Source organism: Dipteris shenzhenensis, chromosome 20 (genome assembly GCF_047967505.1).
Source record: "Dipteris shenzhenensis isolate YYH24624 ecotype China chromosome 20, Dip_SZ_1.0, whole genome shotgun sequence".
NCBI classification, from domain to species: Eukaryota; Viridiplantae; Streptophyta; class Polypodiopsida; order Gleicheniales; family Dipteridaceae; genus Dipteris; species Dipteris shenzhenensis.
The window spans coordinates 6,853,115-6,876,888 of NC_141615.1; the positions used below are offsets into that span (position 1 = coordinate 6,853,115).

General features: G+C 43.8%; 1 protein-coding gene across 4 annotated transcripts in view; it reads left to right on the top strand.

The window, feature by feature from the left end:
• The window catches only part of EMB2458 (FtsH extracellular protease family), a 190,587-nt gene that overhangs the window by 43,036 nt on the left and 123,777 nt on the right, over positions 1-23,774 (top strand). For all 4 annotated transcript variants that reach the window (XR_015542871.1, XR_015542870.1, XR_015542872.1 and 1 more), the window contains exon 7: positions 15,809-15,889. Coding sequence is in view for 1 of the 4 variants with exons in the window: in XM_087391371.1 (XP_087247497.1) it covers positions 15,809-15,889 (81 nt within the window). In the remaining 3 variants the exon portion in view is untranslated. The remainder of the gene's footprint in view (positions 1-15,808; positions 15,890-23,774) is intronic.

The window sequence follows — 23,774 nt, forward strand, 5'->3', positions numbered from 1 at the left end:
GCTCACCAAGGAAAGTGATGATGCTAGGCTCTAATACCACTAGAACCTCACTAGCACATAAATTCACAGCTATCCAGATGAAAACACAGCAGCCCGAGTAAATTCACACTTCAAAATGGCCTGGAGTTGACTATAGGAAACCTCAAATCAGTAGAAGAAACCACTGATTGGAAGGGGGAGTGAAATTGAACTGAAGGAGAGAGAAAGAAGGGGAGAAGGAACGGATCTTTGGAAGACCCTGCGGGCCTATGAGACAAAGTACAATCAAGAAGGTAACTTATACAAGCCACTGTGGGATGAAGCAAAGGACTGGCTAAGGCCCTTGTGGTGGCTTTCTGATGAGACGCAAAAAGAGCCAGCTTGTAAACATTAATCTCTTGCAATAAAGACCTTCGAGGAAGGGGCGGCAGGGGGGGACCCCTTTTTTTGCCCCTAGTGTGGCACGGGTTCGGGCCACTCTCCCGGCTGATCCCTTCCATGACTAGGTCAGTGTTGGCCTCTATTTGAGGGAGATGCAGTGACATAGAGAGACCTTTGGGCAATCCCAACCACTATACCTTTGATCAGCTTGTCACTTTGCTGTTGCACGAATAGCAAAGCCCCTGCAAATCGGAAAGCTCTAAAAATGATGATTAAGCATTTGCTACCCATCACAAGGGCAATGGAAAGACAGCAAAGTCATATGGGATACCCAATAATAATTCTAATAACACTTCTGATGCTAATTAAAATGCAAACAAGAAAAAGAAAAGATGCAACTATTGCAGGAAGCTAGGACATGACAGTTCTTAATGCAAGAAGCACATTGAATTAAAAAAGAAGCAGCAGTCTAGCCTTGTGGGCACTAATGCTTCATCTTCACGTGAGAAGGATGAATCAACAATCATTTTATCTTTCATCATGATTGGGCTTTTATTGTCACATGCTAGTATAATCCCTTGGTTCATGATTCATGTATGGCTGTCACTAATGCATTTAGTACTTTGTACTTTGATAGTGGTGCTTCTAGGCGCATAACTTCATGCAAAAAGTTGTTTCTTTCTTTGAATAATGCACCTAAGGTGGCTATTGTGACTTGTGCCAATAATGCTTCATATGCTATGAGAGGCAATGGCCAGGTTGAGCTTACTTCAGCATTTGTTGATCTAGTCTCTCTTTAGGATGTTTTATATCGTTCAAGAATTTAAAAAGAAGCTCATATCCATTTCCTAATCTACAGATAGAGTTTTTTGATGGTTACTGTTGTGCCATTTATGATTTCAGAAATGGCAACACCATTATCATTATTGGAACACTGACTGGAGGTCTTTCCAAATTTGATGCCTATGAGAGAGAGGTTGCAGTAGAGGATTGAGTTATTGTAGACTTTAATTTGTGGCATGAGTGTTTTGGACATCTTAACTATGGGAGTTTGATCAGGTCACATTCAGAAAGTATGGTTGTCGATCTCCCTAAGATACATGCATTATCCAAACATCTTTGTGAGGGATGCTTAGTTGGAAAAATGCATCAGTTTTTCTTTCCTAATGATGGAAGTGTTGGTGCAGCCTGCAAGTTGCAAATAGTTCACAGTGATGTGTGTGGTCCAATGAGGACAACATCTATTGGTGGATATTTATACTTAGTCACTTAAGTTTATCCATTAGAATCCAAAACAAATGTCTTTGTATGCTTCAAACAGTGTCTTGCTATGATTGAGAATGAAAGCTGGTGACACTTTGCACTGGTAAGGGAGGTTAGTATATGTCCCAAGAGTTTAGATGCTCGTTGGGGAGAGACTAAAATGAAAATGTTTAGACTTCACAAGCAGTTGTAGCTTGAATGAAGAGATTTTGGACTACCTTTTGATTAGCCTTCTCCTTTAGTGCTAGCCTTCATCATGGCTGAGTCTGCCCTTCACCTCCGGAGTGCCGACAGAAACTCAGTACGAAGACTTTGTATAAATGGATGCTCAAGTATGTGTGGGTGTGTGGATTTGTATGTGTGAGAGCATATTTTTATACTATGGTCTACACCCACTGTTGGGCGCTGATGACGTCAGTGGGGATGTCATAGTAGCTAGTCCCTGCTATGCATGATGGAGTTTATGGTTTTCAACCTTGTGAGTGACTATCATGAGATTGAAACTGCACTATGTTGTGTTTTTAGAGGATGAGTTTGGGACTGTTCCTGGATTCATCTAGGTATATGTCCCAAGAGTTTGTTGATTTCTCAGCTTCTCGTGGTATGATTCATCAATGTACTCTGCCATACACACCATAACAAAATGGTGGTTCATAACACAAAAAATAGAACTTTGATGGAGATGGCATGATGCATGATCAACATATTCTGGTTGGATGCCCTTATGGGGGAAATTTTTTCTTGAATAGGTCGTATTGAAGGCAATTAGTCCATATGAGGCTTGGTCCATAAGCAGGTCGTTTCACACATATGGTGTTTGGATGCCTTGTTTATGCACAAGTTCCATCTCAAATGCGGCACAATGTGAGATCCATGCACTTAAAATGCATCTTCATGGGTTACAGTTCAGAAAGTAAGCCAAGTACTTAGAACATTATTATTAGTAGAGATACTGTCTTTGTTGAAAATTCTGTTATGCCTTTGTTGGACTGTCAAGAACAGCCAGCAGTTGTTGCTTCTGATGTTTTTGATACATTACTACTCTTGTTTATGTCTACTTCAGACTTTGATGAGTCTATGAGGCTCCAACTTGCCACTAGCAGCTGACCTACAGCCACAAACGATTCAGATTTTCAGCTTGAATTCCCCCACATTGATCAGCCTACCACAGAACAAGCAATGACCGAAGAGAGTTCTCTTATAAGGCAATATGAAACAGTCCCTAGATGGCTGCTAGATACATTAAAGCACAGCAAAATAGGTTGAGCCTTTGTCTTGTAGGCTATGGCAAGCAATGGAAGCTCAAAAATGGAGGAGAGAAGACAAAAAACGAGATGCTGTAATGAATTGCTGCAAAACTGAGGGTGGAGGTTCAAGAGATAGCCAACATAACAAAACCCTAGGGCTAAGTGCCCTAATTGGACTAAGTGTCCTAAGTGGTACATGTACTAACTACCAACTGACCTAACTGAATGTAACTAGGCCTACAAGGCACATACCATGGGGAGTGGCACCTATGGATAGCCCATAGAATGGCCTACAAACCCCCCTCCATGCTATGGTCTGAATTATCCTGGACATGGCTTAAGATACCTGAATATCTAATGTCATGGTTGCACATGCTCATCCTATAGGGATATAGCAACCTATGACTGTACAGAGTACAACATATCAAACTTGATTCGAGGTAGAGCCTTCGTAAAAAAATCTGCCAAGTTGTCTTCAGTGGGAACATAAGACAATTGAATATCACCTGCTGATAATCTCTCTCTGACATAGTGATAGTGAAACTCAATATGCTTTGTGCGAGCATGGAAAATCTCGAAGGATCTATATGAGACCAACAACACCTCTTGCATCCTTTCCCTCCAGAATCAACTGTTCACCAAGATGGAGGAAGGGAACAAATCCATGACCATCTCACTAAGGTGAAGGTCGTGAGGGACCAATTGGTGGCAATGACACAAGTCTACTGGCCATGCATGTACTTGGCTCTCTTCCCAGAAGCTTTAAAGGTTTTGTCATGATAGCGACAACAGGGGAACATACTACTCCAATGATGTTTGAGGAGCTTAGTCCACCGTCCTCTACTACTCCAAGAAGAAGCCCGAGAGAAGCAACACGATAAAGATGGTGGTGACAATTACAGCCAAAGCACTCTGACTATCTGTGAAGATGACGGTAAGAGCAGTATGACATGCATAAAGATCTGCAAGTAACTTCCGAAGCCAAACACACTCTACTGTAGTTGTAAAAGCTGCTCTGTACTCAGCTTCACAGCTAGAAGTAGCAACTGTACTCTACTTCTTGCTAAACCAAGAAATGCTTGAAGTACCAAACATGAAACAGTTGCCACTATGTGACACACGGGTGTCCGAATAGCCAGCCCAATCACTATCAGTGAATCCATGCAAAACAAGTGAAGAATCAGCCTCATAAAGGAGGCCCAAATGCTGAGTGTCTTTGAGATACATGAAGACATGCTTCACGGCATGCCAATGGTGCGTAGAGGGGCTGTGCATATATCTGCTCGACAACATATTGAATATCGGGTCTTGTATGGCATAAGTAAATCAAACAACCCACTACCTGCTGACATCCTCAGAAGAGAAGTGAGGCTCTAATGGTGTGGAACTAGCTTGCAATCCTCTACTTGGATTGTGACATCAAAATGCCCCCCTCATGCTAGCAAATTGAATGCCCAGATAGTAATGCAAAAGACCAAGATCAGACAAGCAAATGTCATCTGCAAGTCAAGCTTAAAAGCTGCGATTTGCTCAGCATGCGTCCCAATCACAAGCATGTCATCCACATAGAGTACTAAAATCAGCAAATTTATCCCACTCTTGCGGATGTAAAGGGTAGCCTCTGTAGGGCTGTTCTGAAAGCCAAGTGTCAGCAAATGAGCATGTATCCTAGAATACCAAGATCGAGGTGCCTGCTTCAATCCATAGAGGACTTTCTTTAAGCGGGTACCTTGTGTTCAAATTCTTCAACCTCAAAGACAGGAGGTTGGGAAACATAGACCTCTTCCTGCAATTACCTATGAAGGAAAGCTGTCTTGATATCAAGCTGATGTACCTCCCAATGAAAGTGGGCAGCAAAAGCAATAACAATGTGAATAGTAGTGATCCTAGAAGTGGGGGAAAAAGTCTCCTCAAAGTCAATGCCTTGCTGCTGAGCATAGCCCTTAGCAACAAGACGGGCTTTGTAACGGTCCACTGAACCATCAGCTTTCCATTTAATCTTAATGCTCTTTCCGGACAGCTGCTCTAGTATGGGTTGGTAGAGTGTCCTGTTTGCTGTCTTTTAATGTGTCAAGGAGCCAATGGGTGACCTTTCGAGGCTCTGGTATTTCGGCTCTTTCATGGTCAAGAGCCCTATGCACAATGTCTGGATCAAGCCGAGGCATATCTGGCTGTAAATGAGGCTGAATATCGGCATCAAGCTATCAAAGAGATTTTGGGCATCAACAACGGGCTGTTTTTGACAGTCCAGCAAAGACATAGCGGAGGATTCATCAAATACAACATTCCTACTGACATAACACTTACCTGTGCGGGGCTGATAAAGCTTGTAGCCCTTGCTCTCTGAGCTATAGCAATAAAAATGCATTTGACAGCTTTATCATCCAACTTAGTGCATGTCTGAGAAGGCACATGGGCATATGCCAAGCATCCAAAAGTCCTCATGTGAGAAATCTTGGGCTTATGACCTGTCCAAGTCTCATAAGGTGTGATGGTCTTCAATGCCTTTGTGGGACATCTGTTCAAAATGTAATTAGCACACATAACGGCATCCAATGACGACTTGTAAGGCAAGTGCTTGCCTTTCAACATACAACTAGCCGTCTCCATCACTGGTAAGGCACCGTGCACTGATGATAAATGCCACGGTAGGCCAAAAAACAGCAAACTCCTTTGACATATATTCACCCCCCTATCTATATTAAGGTGAGCAATTTGCAATCCACTCTCATTCTCAGCCAAGGTAATAAAATGCTTGAAGCATGTATAAACTAAAGATTTGGATTTCAATGCAAAAATCTATGTATACCTAGTGAAGTCATCAATTAATGTGACAAAATAGTAGAATCTCCCAAGAGCTGCAACCCTATGGGTCCACAAACATCACTATGAACCAAAAAAAGCTTGCGTGAGGCACCAACTCTCCCATCCTTAGGAAATGCAAAACGGTGCATCTTAAGTAAACAAGGTTCACAAACATGCATTGAAGGCATATGCATTTTGGGAAGATCAACAACCATACCATCCTTATATAACTTCACCAAAGCCCCAAAGTTGAGGTGTCCAAACTTCTCATGCCACAAATGGGTATCTGCCATGGTAGAGGAATCAAGAGCAAAGGCATTTGCATATATAAATCCAGCATCATCCAAGCATTTGTTGTCATAGGTATCAAGTCTATACAGTCCTCTAGTCAATGTTTTAGTCAAGACCATGGCAAAGGCATGTGTAGCATCATACATTGCACACCGAACACCATAAAAAAGAACCTGATAGCCACAAGTAGCTATGGCTGAAATAGAGATAAGGTTCTTGCGAATGCCTTGAACATAAAGCACATTCTCTAGAGTGACAAGACCACCAGAAATAGAATTAAGAGTAACTTGCCCAACGCCTTTCACTGTATATGATGCATTATTGGCACATGTGACTGTTCCCCCCTTAGATGTGTGCTCTAGTAAGCTGAATAACTTCCCGCATAAGTAATGTGCTTGCTAGCACCACTATCAAAGAACCAGGCATCAAATACATAAGAAATTGTCATGCAGGCATCATGAACATTAGGATTATATTGACATGTAACCAAGAAAGCCCAATGCTGATCTTTTGCAAAATTAGCTGACTCATGTCGTCTGGAGTAGGAGAATCAGATACTTAAAGACCAGACTCTTTCTTCTTCTTTTCAGATGCAATTCTCTTCTTACATTCAGAGATATCATGCCCAAGTTTCCTACAATAGTTGCATTTGTTCTTCTTCTTGTTATCCCCCGAAGAAGAGGCACCATGGGAGTGACCCGAATGTGAATGAGGGGGTTTACCAGCTGAAACCTTGCCTTTGCCTTTGCTTTTATGCTGGGCAGCAAAGGCTTGATCACTAGCCATAGAAGCATTGTGATTTGCACGGCTTTGTTCCTGTTGAAGTAGAAGTGCAACCAGCTGGTCAAAAGAATAATGGTCGTCATTGCCACCTGCAACCAACCTCAAAGTAGTAGCAAAGCCCTGATAAGAGTCAGGTAACCCATCAAGGGTATTAGAAACAAGTTGAGAATCAACATCACCTGATCAATCTTCAAGCTTCAAGTCCTTCAACTGCTTGCAGAGATAGGCAACCCTCGTTTCATTCCGCACCTAATATAAGGATGCAAGTTGATCTACGCTTGCTTTGATGTCTTGCAAGACCGGGTATGAGGTATAATAACCCTTTTAACTGAAAGAGCAATCAAGGCATGTGCTTTGGCATCACGACCATCCCCACTGAATCTGCTCCTGTGTAGGAGGCAAAGTATCTGTAGTAGAAGATGCAGCTGCTCCAGAAGCTGCATGACATCCATCACCTAAAGAGCCTTAAGGAGTACCTATAGTACCAGAGGCAGGAGCTAGAGCACTAGAAGCTGCATTACGTGTTGGCCTGGCCTTAGAGCCTGAAACAATGTGCCACAAATTCTTGGCAACCAATACACGCCCCATCATGTATGCCTACATGGGGTAATTAGTGCCATCAAGCTTGTCCTCAGCCCCAAGCATCCCAAACAAATAATCCTTGCTGCTAGTCATGGTGCTGAAATTCAGGGCAAATGCACCAACTGGCAAGGCTCAAAATCAAGTTTTCCAGCCAAATTTTTCATATAAGCAAAAGAGGTGGTTGGCTGCAGTCCAATCCTATGATTTTGACATTGAGTACAGAAAAAGGAAGGAAAATGTGCTTGTAGATGCCTTGTCTAGGATGTGGGCTTGCAATTTGTGTGCTATCTCTACCATATATCAGGAGAGTATATTCATGGCATTGAGGAAGAGTATATGAAGAATTCTAAGGCAGCTCCCATATTTTTAGATTTGCAGATGCCTTCTAGTCAAGGTCATCCGGGATTCAAATTGCATAATGGGCTGTTGTGTGCCAGGTTAGGATTTATTTAGTACTAGACTCAAAATATAGACGGTTGGTTTTGCAAGAAATGCACTCCTCTCCCATGGCTGGACATGCGGGTGTCACAAACATATGAAAGAATCAAGCAGAGCTTTACCTGGGAAGGCATGTGGTAGGATGTGGTTAAATACGTGGCTGAATGCTTGCCTTGCCAATAGAATAAAGTGGACAACAAATTACCCGCAGGTCACTTGCAGCCATTACCCATTCCAGAGGGCAAATGGACGCACATAGCAATGGATTTCATCACAGGATTGCCTTCTATAGAGAGGGGACGGGACAACATCTATGTTGTGGTGGATAGAATGACATAATAGGCCCATTTCATACCCACTAAGACCCGGTATTCAGCATCACAGGTTGCTTGGCAAGCAGTGGCAATTCATTGAGCATGTCTTTAAGCATCACGGTTTCCCTTAGGACATTGTCAGTGATAGCGATGCAAAATTTATGGGTCACTTTTGGCAGGGAGCTATTTATATAAGTGGGTAGTTTACTCACACCTAGCACTGCATACCATCTTGAGACTGATGGACAGTTGGAAAGGGTGAACAAATGGGTGGAGGAATATTTGAGGCACTTTTGTCATGATACTCAGAAGTCATGGGATAAATGGTTGGCACTTGCTGAATTTTGCTACAACAGTACCAAGCATCTCTCCAATCGTATGAGCCCGTTTGAGGCAATGTACGGATGCAAGGTCGGGATGCCTTCTTCAATGGCTGACATGGTTGTGAAAAATCAGCAAGCATGGAATGACTTGTAGAGGATGGATGTCCTTCTGTAGTTGATAAAAAGAATATGCAGGATGCCCAAGCCAAGCAGAAGAAATATGTGGACGAATGTAGGAGATATTTGTCTTTCAAAGATATTTGCGTCTCTAGAAGAACTGTTATGCCTTGCTGAAAGGTAATACCAACTCAAAGCTTGCTCTAGGTATTACGGTCCTTACAGGGTCATCCACAAGGTTGGAGAGGAGCATATCAGTTGGAGCTACCGAATACCTCCAAGATACATGATGTTTTCCATGTGTCTTTGCTGAAACCACATGTGGGACAGCATGTCCATGTTCTTTTTGAGTTGCCACATATGGATGATGAGGGCCACATCCTCTATGTTCCAGACGCATTATGGGTTTCAAAAATCATGTATTTTGAAACAGGTTCTAGATCGAGTATCTCATCAAGTGGAAGGGACTCCTTTAGGATGAGAACTCTTGGCAACTAGAGAGCATTGTCCAGGACTACCCCTATCTCCTACTGGGCTGATCATTAGCTGCATCTTTTGCAACAACCAGTATGTAAAACTTGAGGGCGAAATTCTATGGGAGGGGATGGGGGGAAAAAGGGTATTTTAGTAGCCCTTTAGCTAGAGTTAGTGGGAAAAGCGGAGGGACTATATAAGTCCCCATCCACCACTCATACTACAGTTTTTGGATGTGACATCTAATCCTATTTACTCCCACCTCCTTCCTGCCACATGCTGCCTACATATCTCTCTCTCTATCTCTCTCTATCTCCCTCTCCCTTCTCTCCCAATCTCTCTCTTTCTCTCCCTCTTCCCCTTTCCACATTTCTGACTCCTTCTCCCTGTTTCTATCTCTCCCTCCTCCAATATGCCCTTGCCTCTTTCATTGTAGTTGGCAAGTGCATTGATTGGATATCGAAACGGCTTTCCTTCATGGAGACTTGGATGAGGAGGTGTTCGTCATTCACCTAGGTTTGACATCAAAGGATCTGAATAAGGTATGCTGCTTGCACAAAGCCCTTTATGTTTTTAAGCAGGCATCCCAAGATGCATGCTCATCTTCTAAGACTCGGTTTTCAGAACGGTCCTACAAAGAGTACCCTTTATGTTCATAAAGATGATGCAAACTTGCTGATTTTAATACTATATGTAATATGCTTTTGATTGGACCTTCTACTCAGCATATTGCAGCGTTTAAGGATGATTTGCAGTAGTGATTTGAAATGATAGATTTGGGCCGGCTTCACTACTATCTTGGAATTTAGTTTGCTCATGTTGAGGGGGGTTATGATGACTCTGTCCAAAATACATTAGATGGCTTTTCGGTTTGAAGATTGTAAACCACTCTCTACACCTTTGGAACCTGGTTTCCATTTCTCATTGGATGATGGTACTGAACCGTTTGATGTCACGCTTTATCAACAGGCTATTGAATGTTTGGTATGTTTGTGTCATACACGGCTTCATGTTTAGTATGTCGTTTCCCAGTTGAGAAGATTGATGCATAATCCCAGTACACAGCATTGGCAGGCAGCGAAATGTTTCTTCTAATACTTGAAAGACTCCCGAGCCTTGGGCCTTCTTTATGGTCACAACTTTTCACTTACCTTACATTTACAGATAGTGACTGGGCAGGACGTCAAAGAGTGGCAACTGTTTTATGCTTGGAGCTTCATGTATTTCTTGGTTCAACAAAAAGTAGCCTACAATCATTATCAATAACTCTAAAGCTGTGTACAGGGTGGCTTTAATAGCTATGGTGGAATTCTGGCCGTGGAAACTAATCTTGATGTTGGTCCTTCCATGCACATACTAAGCACATTGAGGTTCGTTAATCATTATGTTAGAGAAAGGATGTTAGTAGGTGATATTCAATTGTCTTACGTTTTGACGCAAGACAATTTGGCAGCGATTTTTACCAAAGAGCTACCATGGCCTGGTTTGAAGCTTTTCGGCAAGCTTTACACTTGATTCCATTGCTAGATGATACTATCATCTTGCACTTCCATACCTTGGTATATCCTTTTGGATGAACATGTGCAACTATGGCATAAATTCTAGGTATCTCTGAGATATTTCTAAAGGACTTCAGCCATACCATGGAGGGGGTTTGTTAGACCTAGACCCTAGTATGGCCTTGTAGGCCTAGGAATGTGGCTTGTACGTTCAGTTTATTCTATCCTACAATAGACATACTGTTCACATACGTTCTTGTCTCCTGCTCACGCATTCCAAAACTGGCAAAATGAGAGGTCTCGGGAGGGAAATAGCAAATGGTGATGAAGAGGTCGTATTGAGAAGTGTGTCAGATTCTAATCCAAAGAAAATTTAAATGTGTCACGTCTCTCGACATGGATCATCCCAGTGAGAGATGACGTATATGGCACTGCTACTCCTCTTGATCCTTGAACTCCATCTATCTCGAAACCCTCGTCTTGGTATGTTGCCTCCCATGTCTATCCACAAACTCCAGGCCAAGGGCACTTTGCGCTCTGATAAAATTATAACTCGTCGTGTGTATGACTCCGTGAAATTCTCTGGATTTGATCATAAGGTACCATTACTGCTCTAAAGTGTGTGGGTCAGGGTCTCGGTGCTTTGAGTCTCATAGACCCCATCCCCCTATACAGGTGGAGCACTAGATGCCGTCAGGGACCTATTAAAAGATGCCCATCTTGGAATGTTGCCTACTCCCCCTCCTTGCGGGCAATGTCCATTGCTGTAGGAGAGTATGCCCCTCCTTTACCTATAAAGCTATGAGGTGGTGGTTGTGCAGCACTGTCCACTTGCGTAATGCTACAAGACGGGCCTAAGTATTTCTGAAGTGGATGACAAGAGGCTGATTCCGTGTGGGGTCATGTCCCATGCGCCCTCAATCCCATGCTCCCAAACTCCTAGGGTGTAGAAGCCATGAAGCTTGTCGCTCCATCAATGGTAGTGGTGGAGGTACAAGGAATCTCCTCTAACCTTGATGTTGAGAGCCTTACCTGGCTCTTTGATGCTGCTCAAGATGGTGGCCAAAATGATGACCTTTGCAGGCTCCGTTTCGCATTGTCCATGCATCTGGGTCTCGATAACCGACTATGTGGTGGCATCTTGTGCCTCAATTGCTGGGCACTTCTTGGGGCTTTCGCCACATGATGGCGTACGTGAGCAAGCTCCTTGCAGAGGTGTGAAGCCTCTTAATTGAGGCTGTAGATGTACCTATCTTGCTGAATGTGAACCTCCACAAGAATTTGCTCCTAGTCCTGTGTCGAGGGTGGAGTCTGCTATGGCTGACACGGATAGAGTAGTGAAGCCGATGGCTGGGTGTGGGAGGGTGAGAACCCGGTGGAAGGTATGCGATCATGAAAGGGGGCTGAGTGAGGGGGATAGGGGTAGGGGGGTGGAAATGACATAGGATTGGGGAGACATTTGAGAGATGGATGAGGTGAGCAGGTAGATGGATGTAGAGTCATAGTCCTCCTGCACAGAGGGGGACATGGAATCCCATAGGTAGAGGTAACTCTGGAAGAGGAGAAAATCAAGGAAGTACTCCTACATGTGAGGGAAATTGTAACTTTTGTGGCATCCTAGACCATTGGGACCCAGAATGCAGAAAGAAACAAAGGGATTTAGGCAATACGGGCTAGTCAAATAGGTCTTACAACCCTCACCAAGGCAATCATCATCAACAGCAATCCGTCCACTATGCCTATGACAAAGACAACTCTCAGGGCTATCAACGCAAAGTTTTCATATTGCAGTATGCTCAATCTAAGAATCCACAACTCAGATATAGAAGGATGAGGACACATGGTGGTTTGACTCTGGTGCAAGCAACCACATGGTGGTTTGACTCTGGTGCAAGCAACCACATGATACCTAAGAAAGAATGGTTCTTTGATCTTCGTCCCAATTCGAACCCAATAGATCCCTTCATGATGGGGGATGACACACCCCAAAAAATCGAAGGGGTCAGTAGCACACCCTTGTACAATAATGCAGGCACCACACGCAGCATTGGAGATGCATTCTGTGTCCCCACAATGGTATGTAACCTTCTCTCTATTGGACAAATGAGACTTAGAGTGATATGGGAGTCATCTTCAACAAGTTTGGATGCACTGTGAGAGAAATCAAGAGTCGAGTCCCATATCCATCATTGCTTAGGGTGTCAAGATTGGAGAAATGTCTAAGACTTCTTCTACCATTTTGATCTAGCTCATCATCAGAATCAGGATGCATTGTGGCACAACTGTAGGGGGGCAAAAAAGGGGTAACGCGGGACTCGAATTGAAAGGGCATATCGAGATTGACAGTGATGCTGATTTGACGATGATGGTGATATTGATGCTAATGCTGAGGCTGCGACTGTAGGCTTTTGCACGGCGGTACTATCCATCTAAAGTTCATGTCCCACAATTGTTGATGTCATCAACTCTCTTGCTATCCTGGATTCATCTAGGTATATGCTTCTGCCGTATTAGTGGACATGCAAATTTCACCTTGTGAAGTTTTCGTCCAAGTTGCGGCCTGCTGGTATTGCGATAATTCTTTCTATCTTAAATGGTGCGTTGCCCTATCAGCTAGATTTAGATTTAGATTCTCGTTTGGGAGAGACTAAAATGAAATCGTTTAGACTTCACAAGTAGTTGTAGCTTGAATGAAGAGATTTGGACTACTTTTTGATTAGCCTTCTCCTTTAGTGCTAGCCTTCGTCATGGCTGAGTTTGCCCTTCACCTCCGGAGTGCCGACAGAAACTCAGTACGAAGACTTTGTATAAATGGATGCTCAAGTATGTGTGGGTGTGTGGATTTGTATGTGTGAGAGCATACTTTTATACTATGGTCTACACCCACTGTTGGGCGCTGATGACGTTAGTGGGGATGTCATAGTAGCTAGTCCCTGCTATGCATGATGGAGTTTATGGTTTTCAATCTTATGAGTGACTATCGTGAGATTGAAACTGCACTATGTTGTGTTTTTAGAGGATGAGTTTGGGAATGTTCCTGGATTCATCTAGGTATATGCTTCTGCCTTATTAGTGGACATGCAAATTTCACCTTGTAAAGTTTTCGTCCAAGTTGTGGCCTGCTGGTATTGCGATAATTCTTTCTATCTTAAATGGTGCATTGCCCTATCAGCTAGATTTAGATTTAGATGCTCGTTTGGGAGAGACTAAAATGAAATCGTTTAGACTTCACAAGCAGTTGTAGCTTGAATGAAGAGATTTGGACTACTTTTTGATTAGCCTTCTCCTTTAGTGCTAGCCTTCGTCATGGCTGAGTTTGCCCTTCACCTCCGGAGTGCCGACAGAAACTCAGTACGAAGACTTTGTATAAATGGATGCTCAAGTATGTGTGGGTGTGTGGATTTGTATGTGTGAGAGCATACTTTTATACTATGGTCTACACCCACTGTTGGGCGCTGATGACGTCAATGGGGATGTCATAGTAGCTAGTCCCTGCTATGCAAGATGGAGTTTATGGTTTTCAATCTTATGAGTGACTATTGTGAGATTGAAACTGCACTATGTTGTGTTTTTAGAGGATGAGTTTGGGAATGTTCCTGGATTCATCTAGGTATATGCTTCTGTCGTATTAGCGGACATGCAAATTTCACCTTGTGAAGTTTTCGTCCAAGTTGCGGCCTGCTAGTATTGCGATAATTCTTTCTATCTTAAATGGTACATTGCCCTATCAGCTAGATTTAGATTTAGATGCTCGTTTGGGAGAGACTAAAATGAAATCGTTTAGACTTCACAAGCAGTTGTAGCTTGAATGAAGAGATTTGGACTACTTTTTGATTAGCCTTCTCCTTTAGTGCTAGCCTTCGTCATAGCTGAGTTTGCCGTTTACCTCCGGAGTGCCGACAGAAACTCAGTACGAAGACTTTGTATAAATGGATGCTCAAGTATGTGTGGGTGTGTGGATTTGTATGTGTGAGAGCATACTTTTATACTATGGTCTACACCCACTGTTGGGCGCTGATGACGGCAGTGGGGATCTCATAGTAGCTAGTCCTTGCTATGCGTCATGGAGTTTATGGTTTTCAATCTTATGAGTGACTATCGTGAGATTGAAACTGCACTATGTTTTGTTTTTAGAGGATGAGTTTGGGAATGTTCCTGGATTCATCTAGGTATAATCTTTTTACCGTATTAGCAGACATGCAAATTTCACCTTGTGAAGTATCAGCTAGATTTAGATTTAGATGCTCGTTTGGAAGAGACTAAAATGAAATCGTTTAGACTTCACAAGCAGTTGGAGCTTGAATGAAGAGATTTGGACTACTTTTTGATTAGCCTTCTCCTTTAGTGCTAGCCTTCGTCATGGCTGAGTTTGCCCTTCACCTCCGGAGTGCCGACAGAAACTCAGTACGAAGACTTTGTATAAATGGATGCTCAAGTATGTGTGGGTGTGTGGATTTGTATGTGTGAGAGCATGCTTTTATACTATGGTCTACGCCCACTGTTGGGCGCTGATGACATCAGTGGGGATGTCATAGTAGCTAGTCTCTGCTATGCGTGATGGAGTTTATGGTTTTCAATCTTATGAGTGACTATTGTGAGATTGAAACTGCACTATGTTGTGTTTTTAGAGGATCTGTTCGGGAATGTTCCTGGATTCATCTAGGTATATATCTCTTGCTATCCTCTTTGCTGTTGTTTAGGCTGCTGATTTTTTGGCTCCCCACATTTTTTCCTCTCGTCTTTGCCATGCTGTCCCAGTCTCACGCTTTCTATGTTTGCTGTTTTTTTTGCAGATTCTTCCTGAGCTTCACGGTGGGGAAAAGGGCACAATGCGCTTCATACCCTTCATATCTGCAGAGAAGGAAGGGGTAGCAATGCAGGGCTGCAGCGGGGGAGAGGCTGTAGAGAGTGGGGGGAAGCAAAGGGAGGGAGATGGGCTGCTGGGGGTCGAGATTGCTATGGCGATGGGTAGAGAAATTTGAGGGGAGGGGGCAGGGCAATACGAGGGGAGGTGGTGTCTTGGCAGGGGGATTGTGTGAGTGGAGGGTGTGCTGGAGGGGCTGGGAGGGAGGGTGCAGGGAGGGCTGGAGTGGTGGCACGATGGCAGGAGGAGGGTGCAGGGAGGGCTGGAGGGTGCGCAGGAGGGTGGGAGGGGTGTGCAATGGGAGGGGACAGGGAGGGCTGGAGGGTGTACAGGAGGGGCTGTGAATGCGCAGGAGGGGCGCACAGAGAGAGAGAGAGAGAGAGAGAGAGAGAGAGAGAGAGGCTCTAATTCGTTATATTCTGTTAACCTACTTTTTCTGTTTTGACAGAAAGAGCTTATGAAAAAGTTGAATGCAGAAGACACAAAAGAAGTAGCAGATCCTGTCAGGAAAGCCTTTGATAAAATGAAGGCAAGCGGTTAACCATATGCTGTAATGTGATTGGTGAAAAGGCTTGTTCAAGAATAATTTGCACATTGTGTATTTCCTAAAGTTTCATGTACGCCCACCATAAGGATGCATAAATTGCTCTTTGAGCGAGAAGTGAAAGAGAGCCATAGAGAAGGAAATAGGAATGCAGGTTTAAGTCTTGAAAGTACCAGTTTGTTTATGTGGCAAAAAGATTTCAGTGTGAAAGTTATACTGTGAAATAAGAACACAGATGGTGCTAAAATGGAAGCTAAAGAGTAGCATTAAATACGTATCTATGTACAGTGCAGTAACATAAAAGATGGTTCGAAACTGATCCATAGCTGTATGCTATAATGCAGTCATGTGGAGTTTAAACACAGAAGTGACAGTTCAGGAATGAGTTCTGTGTCTTAGTTGCGTTCGTTAAACTTTGCATGTCTCAATAAAAGAAGTCTCACAAGATTTTGCCAAGATTGGATTTATATTTTCATAAAGCTCAAGTTTTACTAGGATTTAGATTCCCATTTGCCAAAATTTGGAAGGAAATGAATAAAGTGGTCTCATATTTTGTCAATATTATGAAACTTAAAAAACTATCTCCAAAATTTTTGCAAGCTTTTAATAAGCATACCTTCCTGTAAAGAACCTCATATATATAAGTGGATGGAAGACTTGAGAATGGGTGTCATGATATGGGGGCTCTTCATTTGAAAACTGGGTGATGCTTCTGCAAATGCCAAGCATGCTATTGTAATTAGGAAGCTTACACTTATTCTAGGGCTGGCCTTGGCCCAAAAAAGAGAGGGAGAGTTGAGATGAGAACGGGTAGGATTAAAGGCCGATCTCTTGCAAAAGGATTCCGGGTGAGTTTCTGTTCACCAAATTTTGTTTACTCTCTCAAGTTGGTTTCAGACACTCATGCCCTTAAGACTCATATGCCTTGAATAGCAATTTGATAGTGAGAGATCTCGGATGTCATGATAACGCCTTTGCTATTGGCGTACATGCATAGACAAATAGAGGAACATGCAGATAGGCTAATTGCTCAGCAATGCTCTCTCTTGCTTGCCCTTGCAACCATTCCTGCTGCTATGTGCATCCCACCCCAGCTCCTCTCCAGGGATTTTGCACTTCTTCCTTAATGTTTTGCACTATCTATTCTCCCTAGTTGCCTTGCTGCATTTTTTTGTCGTCGCCTGGTTGTCTTTTCTTCGGTTGCACAGCCTTCCCCAGCCACCTGCAGACTATTCTAGCCTTCTCGTGCAACAGAGAGAAACAGAAGCCCAAAAATGATGTTACAACCTCAGTTTTACCAGGTTTTTATTGAATTATTGCAACTGACGATTCTGAGATTCCAAACTGATTTTAAATTAAGTCAGCCTACTGCTCTACCTTTTGAGTAAGATTGTTTCTATGGCACACACATTCGTAGCTCTTGGAATCGACAAAGGCAACACAGTGCCAAAGTGGGATTTTTCCTTTTGTTTCTTTGCAGCCCTTCTCAAACTGCTTGCAGCCATTACTTAAGGTCACGCCCTCCTTCCTCCTCAGGCCACAAGTTGTCCTCCCCCCCCCCGCCCCCCGCCCCCCCCTCTTCCACCGCAAAGAAAAGAGAAAAACAACCATGCAAATCAGCTATCTGTGTGGCACTGAACATGGAAGAAGTAAAAAGAAGTGCTGGATGTTGTCCAGGGAACTCAGCATTGCCTAGGGAATTTCAGAAATAGGGGCCAACAACCGGGGTGGGGGACTGTACAACCAATAGATGCCTCGATCCATGAATGTTTAGAATACACCTGCAGGCCGGCCCTTGCAGAATGTCCCATGCCTTTTCTGAGAACCCATAGTCCCTCTCTCCCATGTGGCCGCAAGGTACAGCTGATATCTTACTAGGGTGGCTGCTGGAAATCACTGAACTGCATTGGGCGACCCAGATGTTCCAAGCACTAGTGATGGACACGGTCTCCCAAACACTATCCTTGTGTGAGGATACAGGTCGCTGATGGATGGAGGGACTGAGTCTTGCACCTTGATCTGAAAAACCCTCTGTCCAACAATCCCATAGGCTGGCGATACCTTTTTGATCGAATAGGTGTGACACCCCTCTGTAAACCAGGCCGTGATGCCCCCCCAAGTGAAGTTCGGCTGCATCCTCTGTGTCTAAGCCACACTCGTGAGGGCGCCCTATCAAATCCTTTGCTCTGTGGGGCAGCTCCACAAACAATGCGGTTGAGGTCCCTCTTTGCACAGCGGTGGCACCCCCCATGTACTCGCATCTGCTCCAACTGCGGGCCAATCTAAAAGTCACGCCCTGGCATAGAAAACTCCAAGATGCTGGGTACCCTGCAAGTATATGTTAGGACGTGTGTTGCATAGGTAAATGAGAGCCAACACCCTGGCATCGAAAAATTCACTAGCATCATACATGACAGCTTGAGCCCAGGTTCAACCAGAGTTGAAATTGGCTTACAGTTCTGCATTGTGACCTGTATAACGCCCCTTGTATGTACTTGGACTATTCATGATAGTGCCCTTTGCTAGCTGTATAAACTGAATTCCCAGGTAATAACGCAATAGTCCCAAATCCGACATTTCAAATTAGTCTAAAATTTTGAAATTCTATCCTCATTGGTACCTTTGAGCAACATATCATCCACATAAAGGATGATTCTGATCAAATCCCCTTTTGAGTAACACATCATCCACATAAAGGATGATCCAAATGTCCTTTGTCTCTCTTGACATAGAGAGTCCTAGCTGGTTAAATACGTGTGTATTTTCTCATACCAAGCACCTTCGTTCTTTCAATTGTTCTACAATAGATTGGTAAGATTGGATATATTGTAGTCTTGTGAAGATATAATGGTGGTGGTATGACCATGGGTCCAAAGGTCCTTCCCTTACTGGCCCAACCCCTCCTCCATGGGAATATCTGATCCTGCATCATAAAGTTGAAGAGAGGTGATTCTATTGCTTAAGCCCTGGAAAGTACTCCTAGCTGCTCCAATAGAATCCCCTTTGCGAGGCTACAAGACGACAACTGACATTTTCAGTGTTCAGTTGATAGGATAATCATTTGGGACATCGAGATAGTTCGAGGGACCCAACCACCAAAACTCTCTCAGGAGTGGTTGCCCTGGGTGAGGCTCTTACTCCTCATTAAGGAAAGCTGTCTTAATATCCAACTGATGTATTTTCCAGTGACAATGAGCAGCCAATGCTTTAACCCACATGATGGTTGCCATTTGGAAGTGGGGGAAAACCTCAAAGGTCTTATCATAATCTATCCCCTTTTGCTGGGAATAGCCTTGTGCTACTGCCTTGTCTTGTACCTGTCAACGGCACCATTATATTTTCTTTTCACCTTGTAAACCCACTTTGTTCCTATAGCCTTTTTGCCTATGGCAACTCCATCAGATTCCATGTGTTGTTTTTGTGGATTCAATCCAACTCATCATATAAGGCTCTCATCCGATGCTCATCCTCTTAAACATCCTCAAAGCTATCAGGTTTATCCTCATCACAAAAGGTGCTCACCCAAGTAGCATCCACAGTATGTGTATCACCAAAACTTCTAGAACCGGCCCTTGGCCTACTAGTGAGAGGAGCTGTGAGTTTACTCTCCTAGAGAGTTTGAAACAGTCATCTTAAGGACTGATTTAGCTTCCTGAGTTGCTGTTCTCTCTTCCTTGATCAATTTTTTTTTTCACAAAAGAGACTTCTATTAAGTAAGAAAGAAACCCGCTAGAGCAAGCTCTGTGCGGAAATACACCATGCTAAGCATGTAATAAAAAACACCTCAGAGGAATGAGGTAGAAAGAGACCAAGGCTGAGGCTGAAAATGCCATCTCAACCCTGTAGAAGTCTCAGCAAAGAAGGGAGAGTCTCTCCAATCTCTGAGAAAAGTAACTCTGGAGGAGGCTGCTCGAGATGATCCGTGCATGGTCGCCCAAATGGCCATCAGAGTGTGTATCGTATCTGTCCAAGTACTGGCCAAGATCTGAGAAGGATGAACCTGAGAACCCCCCAAAGCCTTAGTGCCTTTGGCTCTCCAAATGTGCCATGCTGCAATGCTAGCTAGGATCTCCCATGGAGAGTCGACCGAGGAGTGAGCAGCCCTGAAAGAGTGGCCGGAACATCCTCTAGAGAGCACGACTCCACAAGGTGTCGTCGGATGTGAAGAGCCCAAGAGGAATCAAGTCTGTTAAAAAATACCTGGGGCCCTGAAAGAGTAAGCCAAGCCACTGATCCCCAGGTCATATAGAAAGGTAGGCGAACAAAAGTGCTGAAAAGTCTTGCAATCCCCTTCCATATGATTCTCGCTTGTCTGCAATCCCAAAGGTAGTGCTGTATTGTCTCCAAAGCAGAAAGGCAGCGAGGGCAAGAAGGGTCAGCTCCGAACCTGGATCTCCAATGGTTTATTGCTATCCCACCATGAATAGAAAGCCAAAAGAAGAGAGTGATTTTTCTATTCCGGTGGGATTTCTAGAGTCTCTGCCAAAAAATTTTTTGCAAGTCAGCGGGAAATTGAAAGTTCTCCCAATGATGAGCTCAAGTGGGCCTCCAACCCCTACAGCTGAGCTGGAATTTCCTGGCATTACTGACCGTGTAACGAAAGAAGGGGATGCCCTTCTCTCGGTGCCTTTCATCTATCCATTCCCATTCCCCAGGGTCCCACTGCAAAAACTTAATTGGGACACCTCCATAGAGCCACAGCCTCCATGAGCCAAGGGCGAGGAGAAGCGGGTCAGGATCCAAGTACCACTGTGAAAGAGAGCCATGCTCCATGAAGCCCACTATCCTGACTGGCTGAAACGGTACCTCCAACAAGATATCGTCTGTGGATCTGGATAGCCTTCTCCCCAAAGAAACATAAAAAACTAAGGCATCCTCATGTGTGTCAAGAAAAGCAATCACCTGTAAAGGAACTCCCAATCTGGAAAATGCTCCCATCCAGGTGGAGCAAGTAAGAGGCATGTCATGTGTCCACCCAATCCAAGGGCAAGGCTGCATCAATCTGTTGGACTCTCCCTGGGGTCGTTCAAGCCATACAGCCACCATGACTGGTCTTGAACAACAGAACACTCAAACCACCAAGCCTCAAATGAAAGGGGAATTCATCAATGGACCGTTATCTCGAGGCCTCAGGATCTACAGCCTACCAGGGTCCTCCAAGCCATGGGCGGCATTCACACAACATGGCGCCATGGCCCATGATGTGGGCTAGCTCCATGACCAAAGAGTAAAGTGAAATACTATAAGCCTTCACAACCAATTGTAGCTTGAATGAAGACTAAAATGAATACTATAGTTTTCACAAGTACTTGTAGCTTGAATGAAGAGAATGTGGGCTATTTTTTATTAGCCTTCTCCTATAGTGCTAGCCTTTGTCACAGCTCAGTCTTATCTCAAGACCATCAGGATTTGCAGTCTACCAGGGTCGTTCAAGCCATACAGCCACCACGACTGGTCTTGAACAACAGAACACTCAAACCACCAAGCCTCAAATGAAAGGGGAATTCATCAATGGACCGTTATCTCAAGGCCATCAGGATCTAAAGCCTACCAAGGTCCTCCAAGCCATGGGCTGCATTCACACAGCATGGCGTCATGATGTGGGCTAGCTCCATGACCAAAGAGTAAAGTGAAATACTATAAGTCTTCACAACCAATTGTAGCTTGAATGAAGACTAAAATAAATACTATAGTTTTCACAAGTACTTGTAGCTTGAATGAAGAGAATGTGGACTACTTTTTTATTAGCCTTCTCCTATAGTGCTAGCCTTTGTCACAGCTCAGTCTACCCTCTACCGTTGGAGTGTTGACAAAAACTCAGTACAAAGACTTTTGTATAAATGGATGCTCAAGTGTGTGTAAGAGAGCATTTCTTTATACTTTGGTCTACATCCACCATTGGGGGGCACTGATGACGTCGGTGGGGATGTCATAGTAGCTAGTCCTTGCTATATGTGATGAAGTCTATAGTTTCCAACCTTGTGAGTGGCTGTCATGAGATTAAAACTGCGTTATTTGTTGTGTTTTCAAAGAATGAGTCTAGGCATGTTCCTGGATTCATCTAGATATATATGAGCTTGGGCTTGCACAGTCTTCAAGGGAGCTTCGCACTAGCTAGGTATTTGGCAGGTGAAAACACTCGACCAATAGGCCAAGTGGTGCATAGCCACACCTACTTGCAAGGGAGCGAGGTGAAAAAGCAGCAAGGGGGGAGGCGGACGAAGCGTGAGAGCGGCCATAGGGTGATTTAGCCAAGTTATGTCTGTACTATGCAATGGGCAAGTCTATGCAATGAGTAACAGTGCTTTTTTTTTTGGTTATAGCAATGAGAGAAAAAGTTACCACCTCTACAATCCTTTGATAGAAAGGATTTTTGTCAGCAGACGTGTTTGCTGAAAACTCAGATCAGTCTATGACTGAGTTTGACAAACAGTTGCACACAGGCTCACATGACACATTTCATGGGTTGCTCCTGCTGACAGTTGACAGAAGTTAGGAACAGCCAGTGGAAATTTTGCAAATGCAAAATGATCAGCAGCATGCGAATGCCCCAAATAGGGTCAATCAGTAGCCCAATATCCAAGATGATGTGGAACAAATGATCAAGGAAATGATGTGGCCAAGATGGGAGTGTTGGGATATCTCAAGGTGTATGCCTCAGGCACACCTTGGTTTCTATGTGTGAGTGCTAGAGGCACAGTTAGGTGCCCACAAGCACAGTTAGGTGGTGGAAAGCCACATAGGATGATTGAGAGAATCTAGGAGCAGATTGAGGAGATGATTGTGGAGCTCTGAAGTCATCAGTGATGTCAGTGAGCATGTATGAGGTGCCTACTTAAGGACCTCACTCTTCTTCATTCTACAAGCAAGTAATGCAAGTATTCTGAGTTTGTGTCCACTCTTTGCTTTCCTTTCAGCTATCCAACATGGTATCAGAGCCCTTTGATCCCCCTTGAGCCCATTTCTGCCACATCATCATCTTCTTCTTCATCTTCTTCTTCTCCATTTTCCTCTTTCTTCCCAAAATCTTTGAGAGCTTGGTTCTCCACCTACAAACGACCATTGCCCAAACCCTCTGAGCTGGAAACTCCTCTAGTATGGGCGAACTTCCACCTGCAAGCAATTGAAGAAAAAACGTCTGTGGTGGCTGCCATTCTCCAAACAGCGAATTTCTTCTGTTGCTCAATACTCCCTGCCTGCTCCGCCATTTCCTGAGCCCTCTTAGGAGTAGATGGGCGACCTCAAGACGAAGATTTTGAGCCATTTTTCAGGTCATTTGGTTCAGTAACGAGGGAGAAATCGTCAAAACTCAGGTTCAGCCTGTAGCAACTCTCCCGGGCAAAAGTGCGCACCATTTCGTCCAACCTCTGTGCTGGACCCTCTCTGGTATATGAGCTTTCTTTTGCTTCAGAAAGCCCTCTTTTCCTTGCTTTGAAGAGTGAGCTACAAGCCCTCCAAGTTCAGCCTTTTGGTTTTGATAGTTTTGGACAAGTTTTTGAAGATGATGCTACATAAAATGCTACTCTAGCATTTCTGGTTTTTTGAAACTTTCAATAACTTCAGTACAAGTGTGGCTTCAGTTTTGTTTTGAATTGCTAGACCTGGTTTTGATTGGAAAGTATTCATTTTAGCCTCTTCTATGAAGCATGTAAGAAGAAGCATCATTGATTGAAATTTGGTCACAAGACTTTGCTACATTAAATGCTTATATTTTGAAGCATTTCAGTTGTTATTCTAAGCCCTGTAAGAGAGAAGACACTGCCCAATACCTGGGTTAGACCCTCTTATGGCTTGCTTATGCAAAATATGTGAAAAGCCAAAACATAAAGCAATGTCTTGTTATGCTACAAAGGATGAAAATGCCAATTTG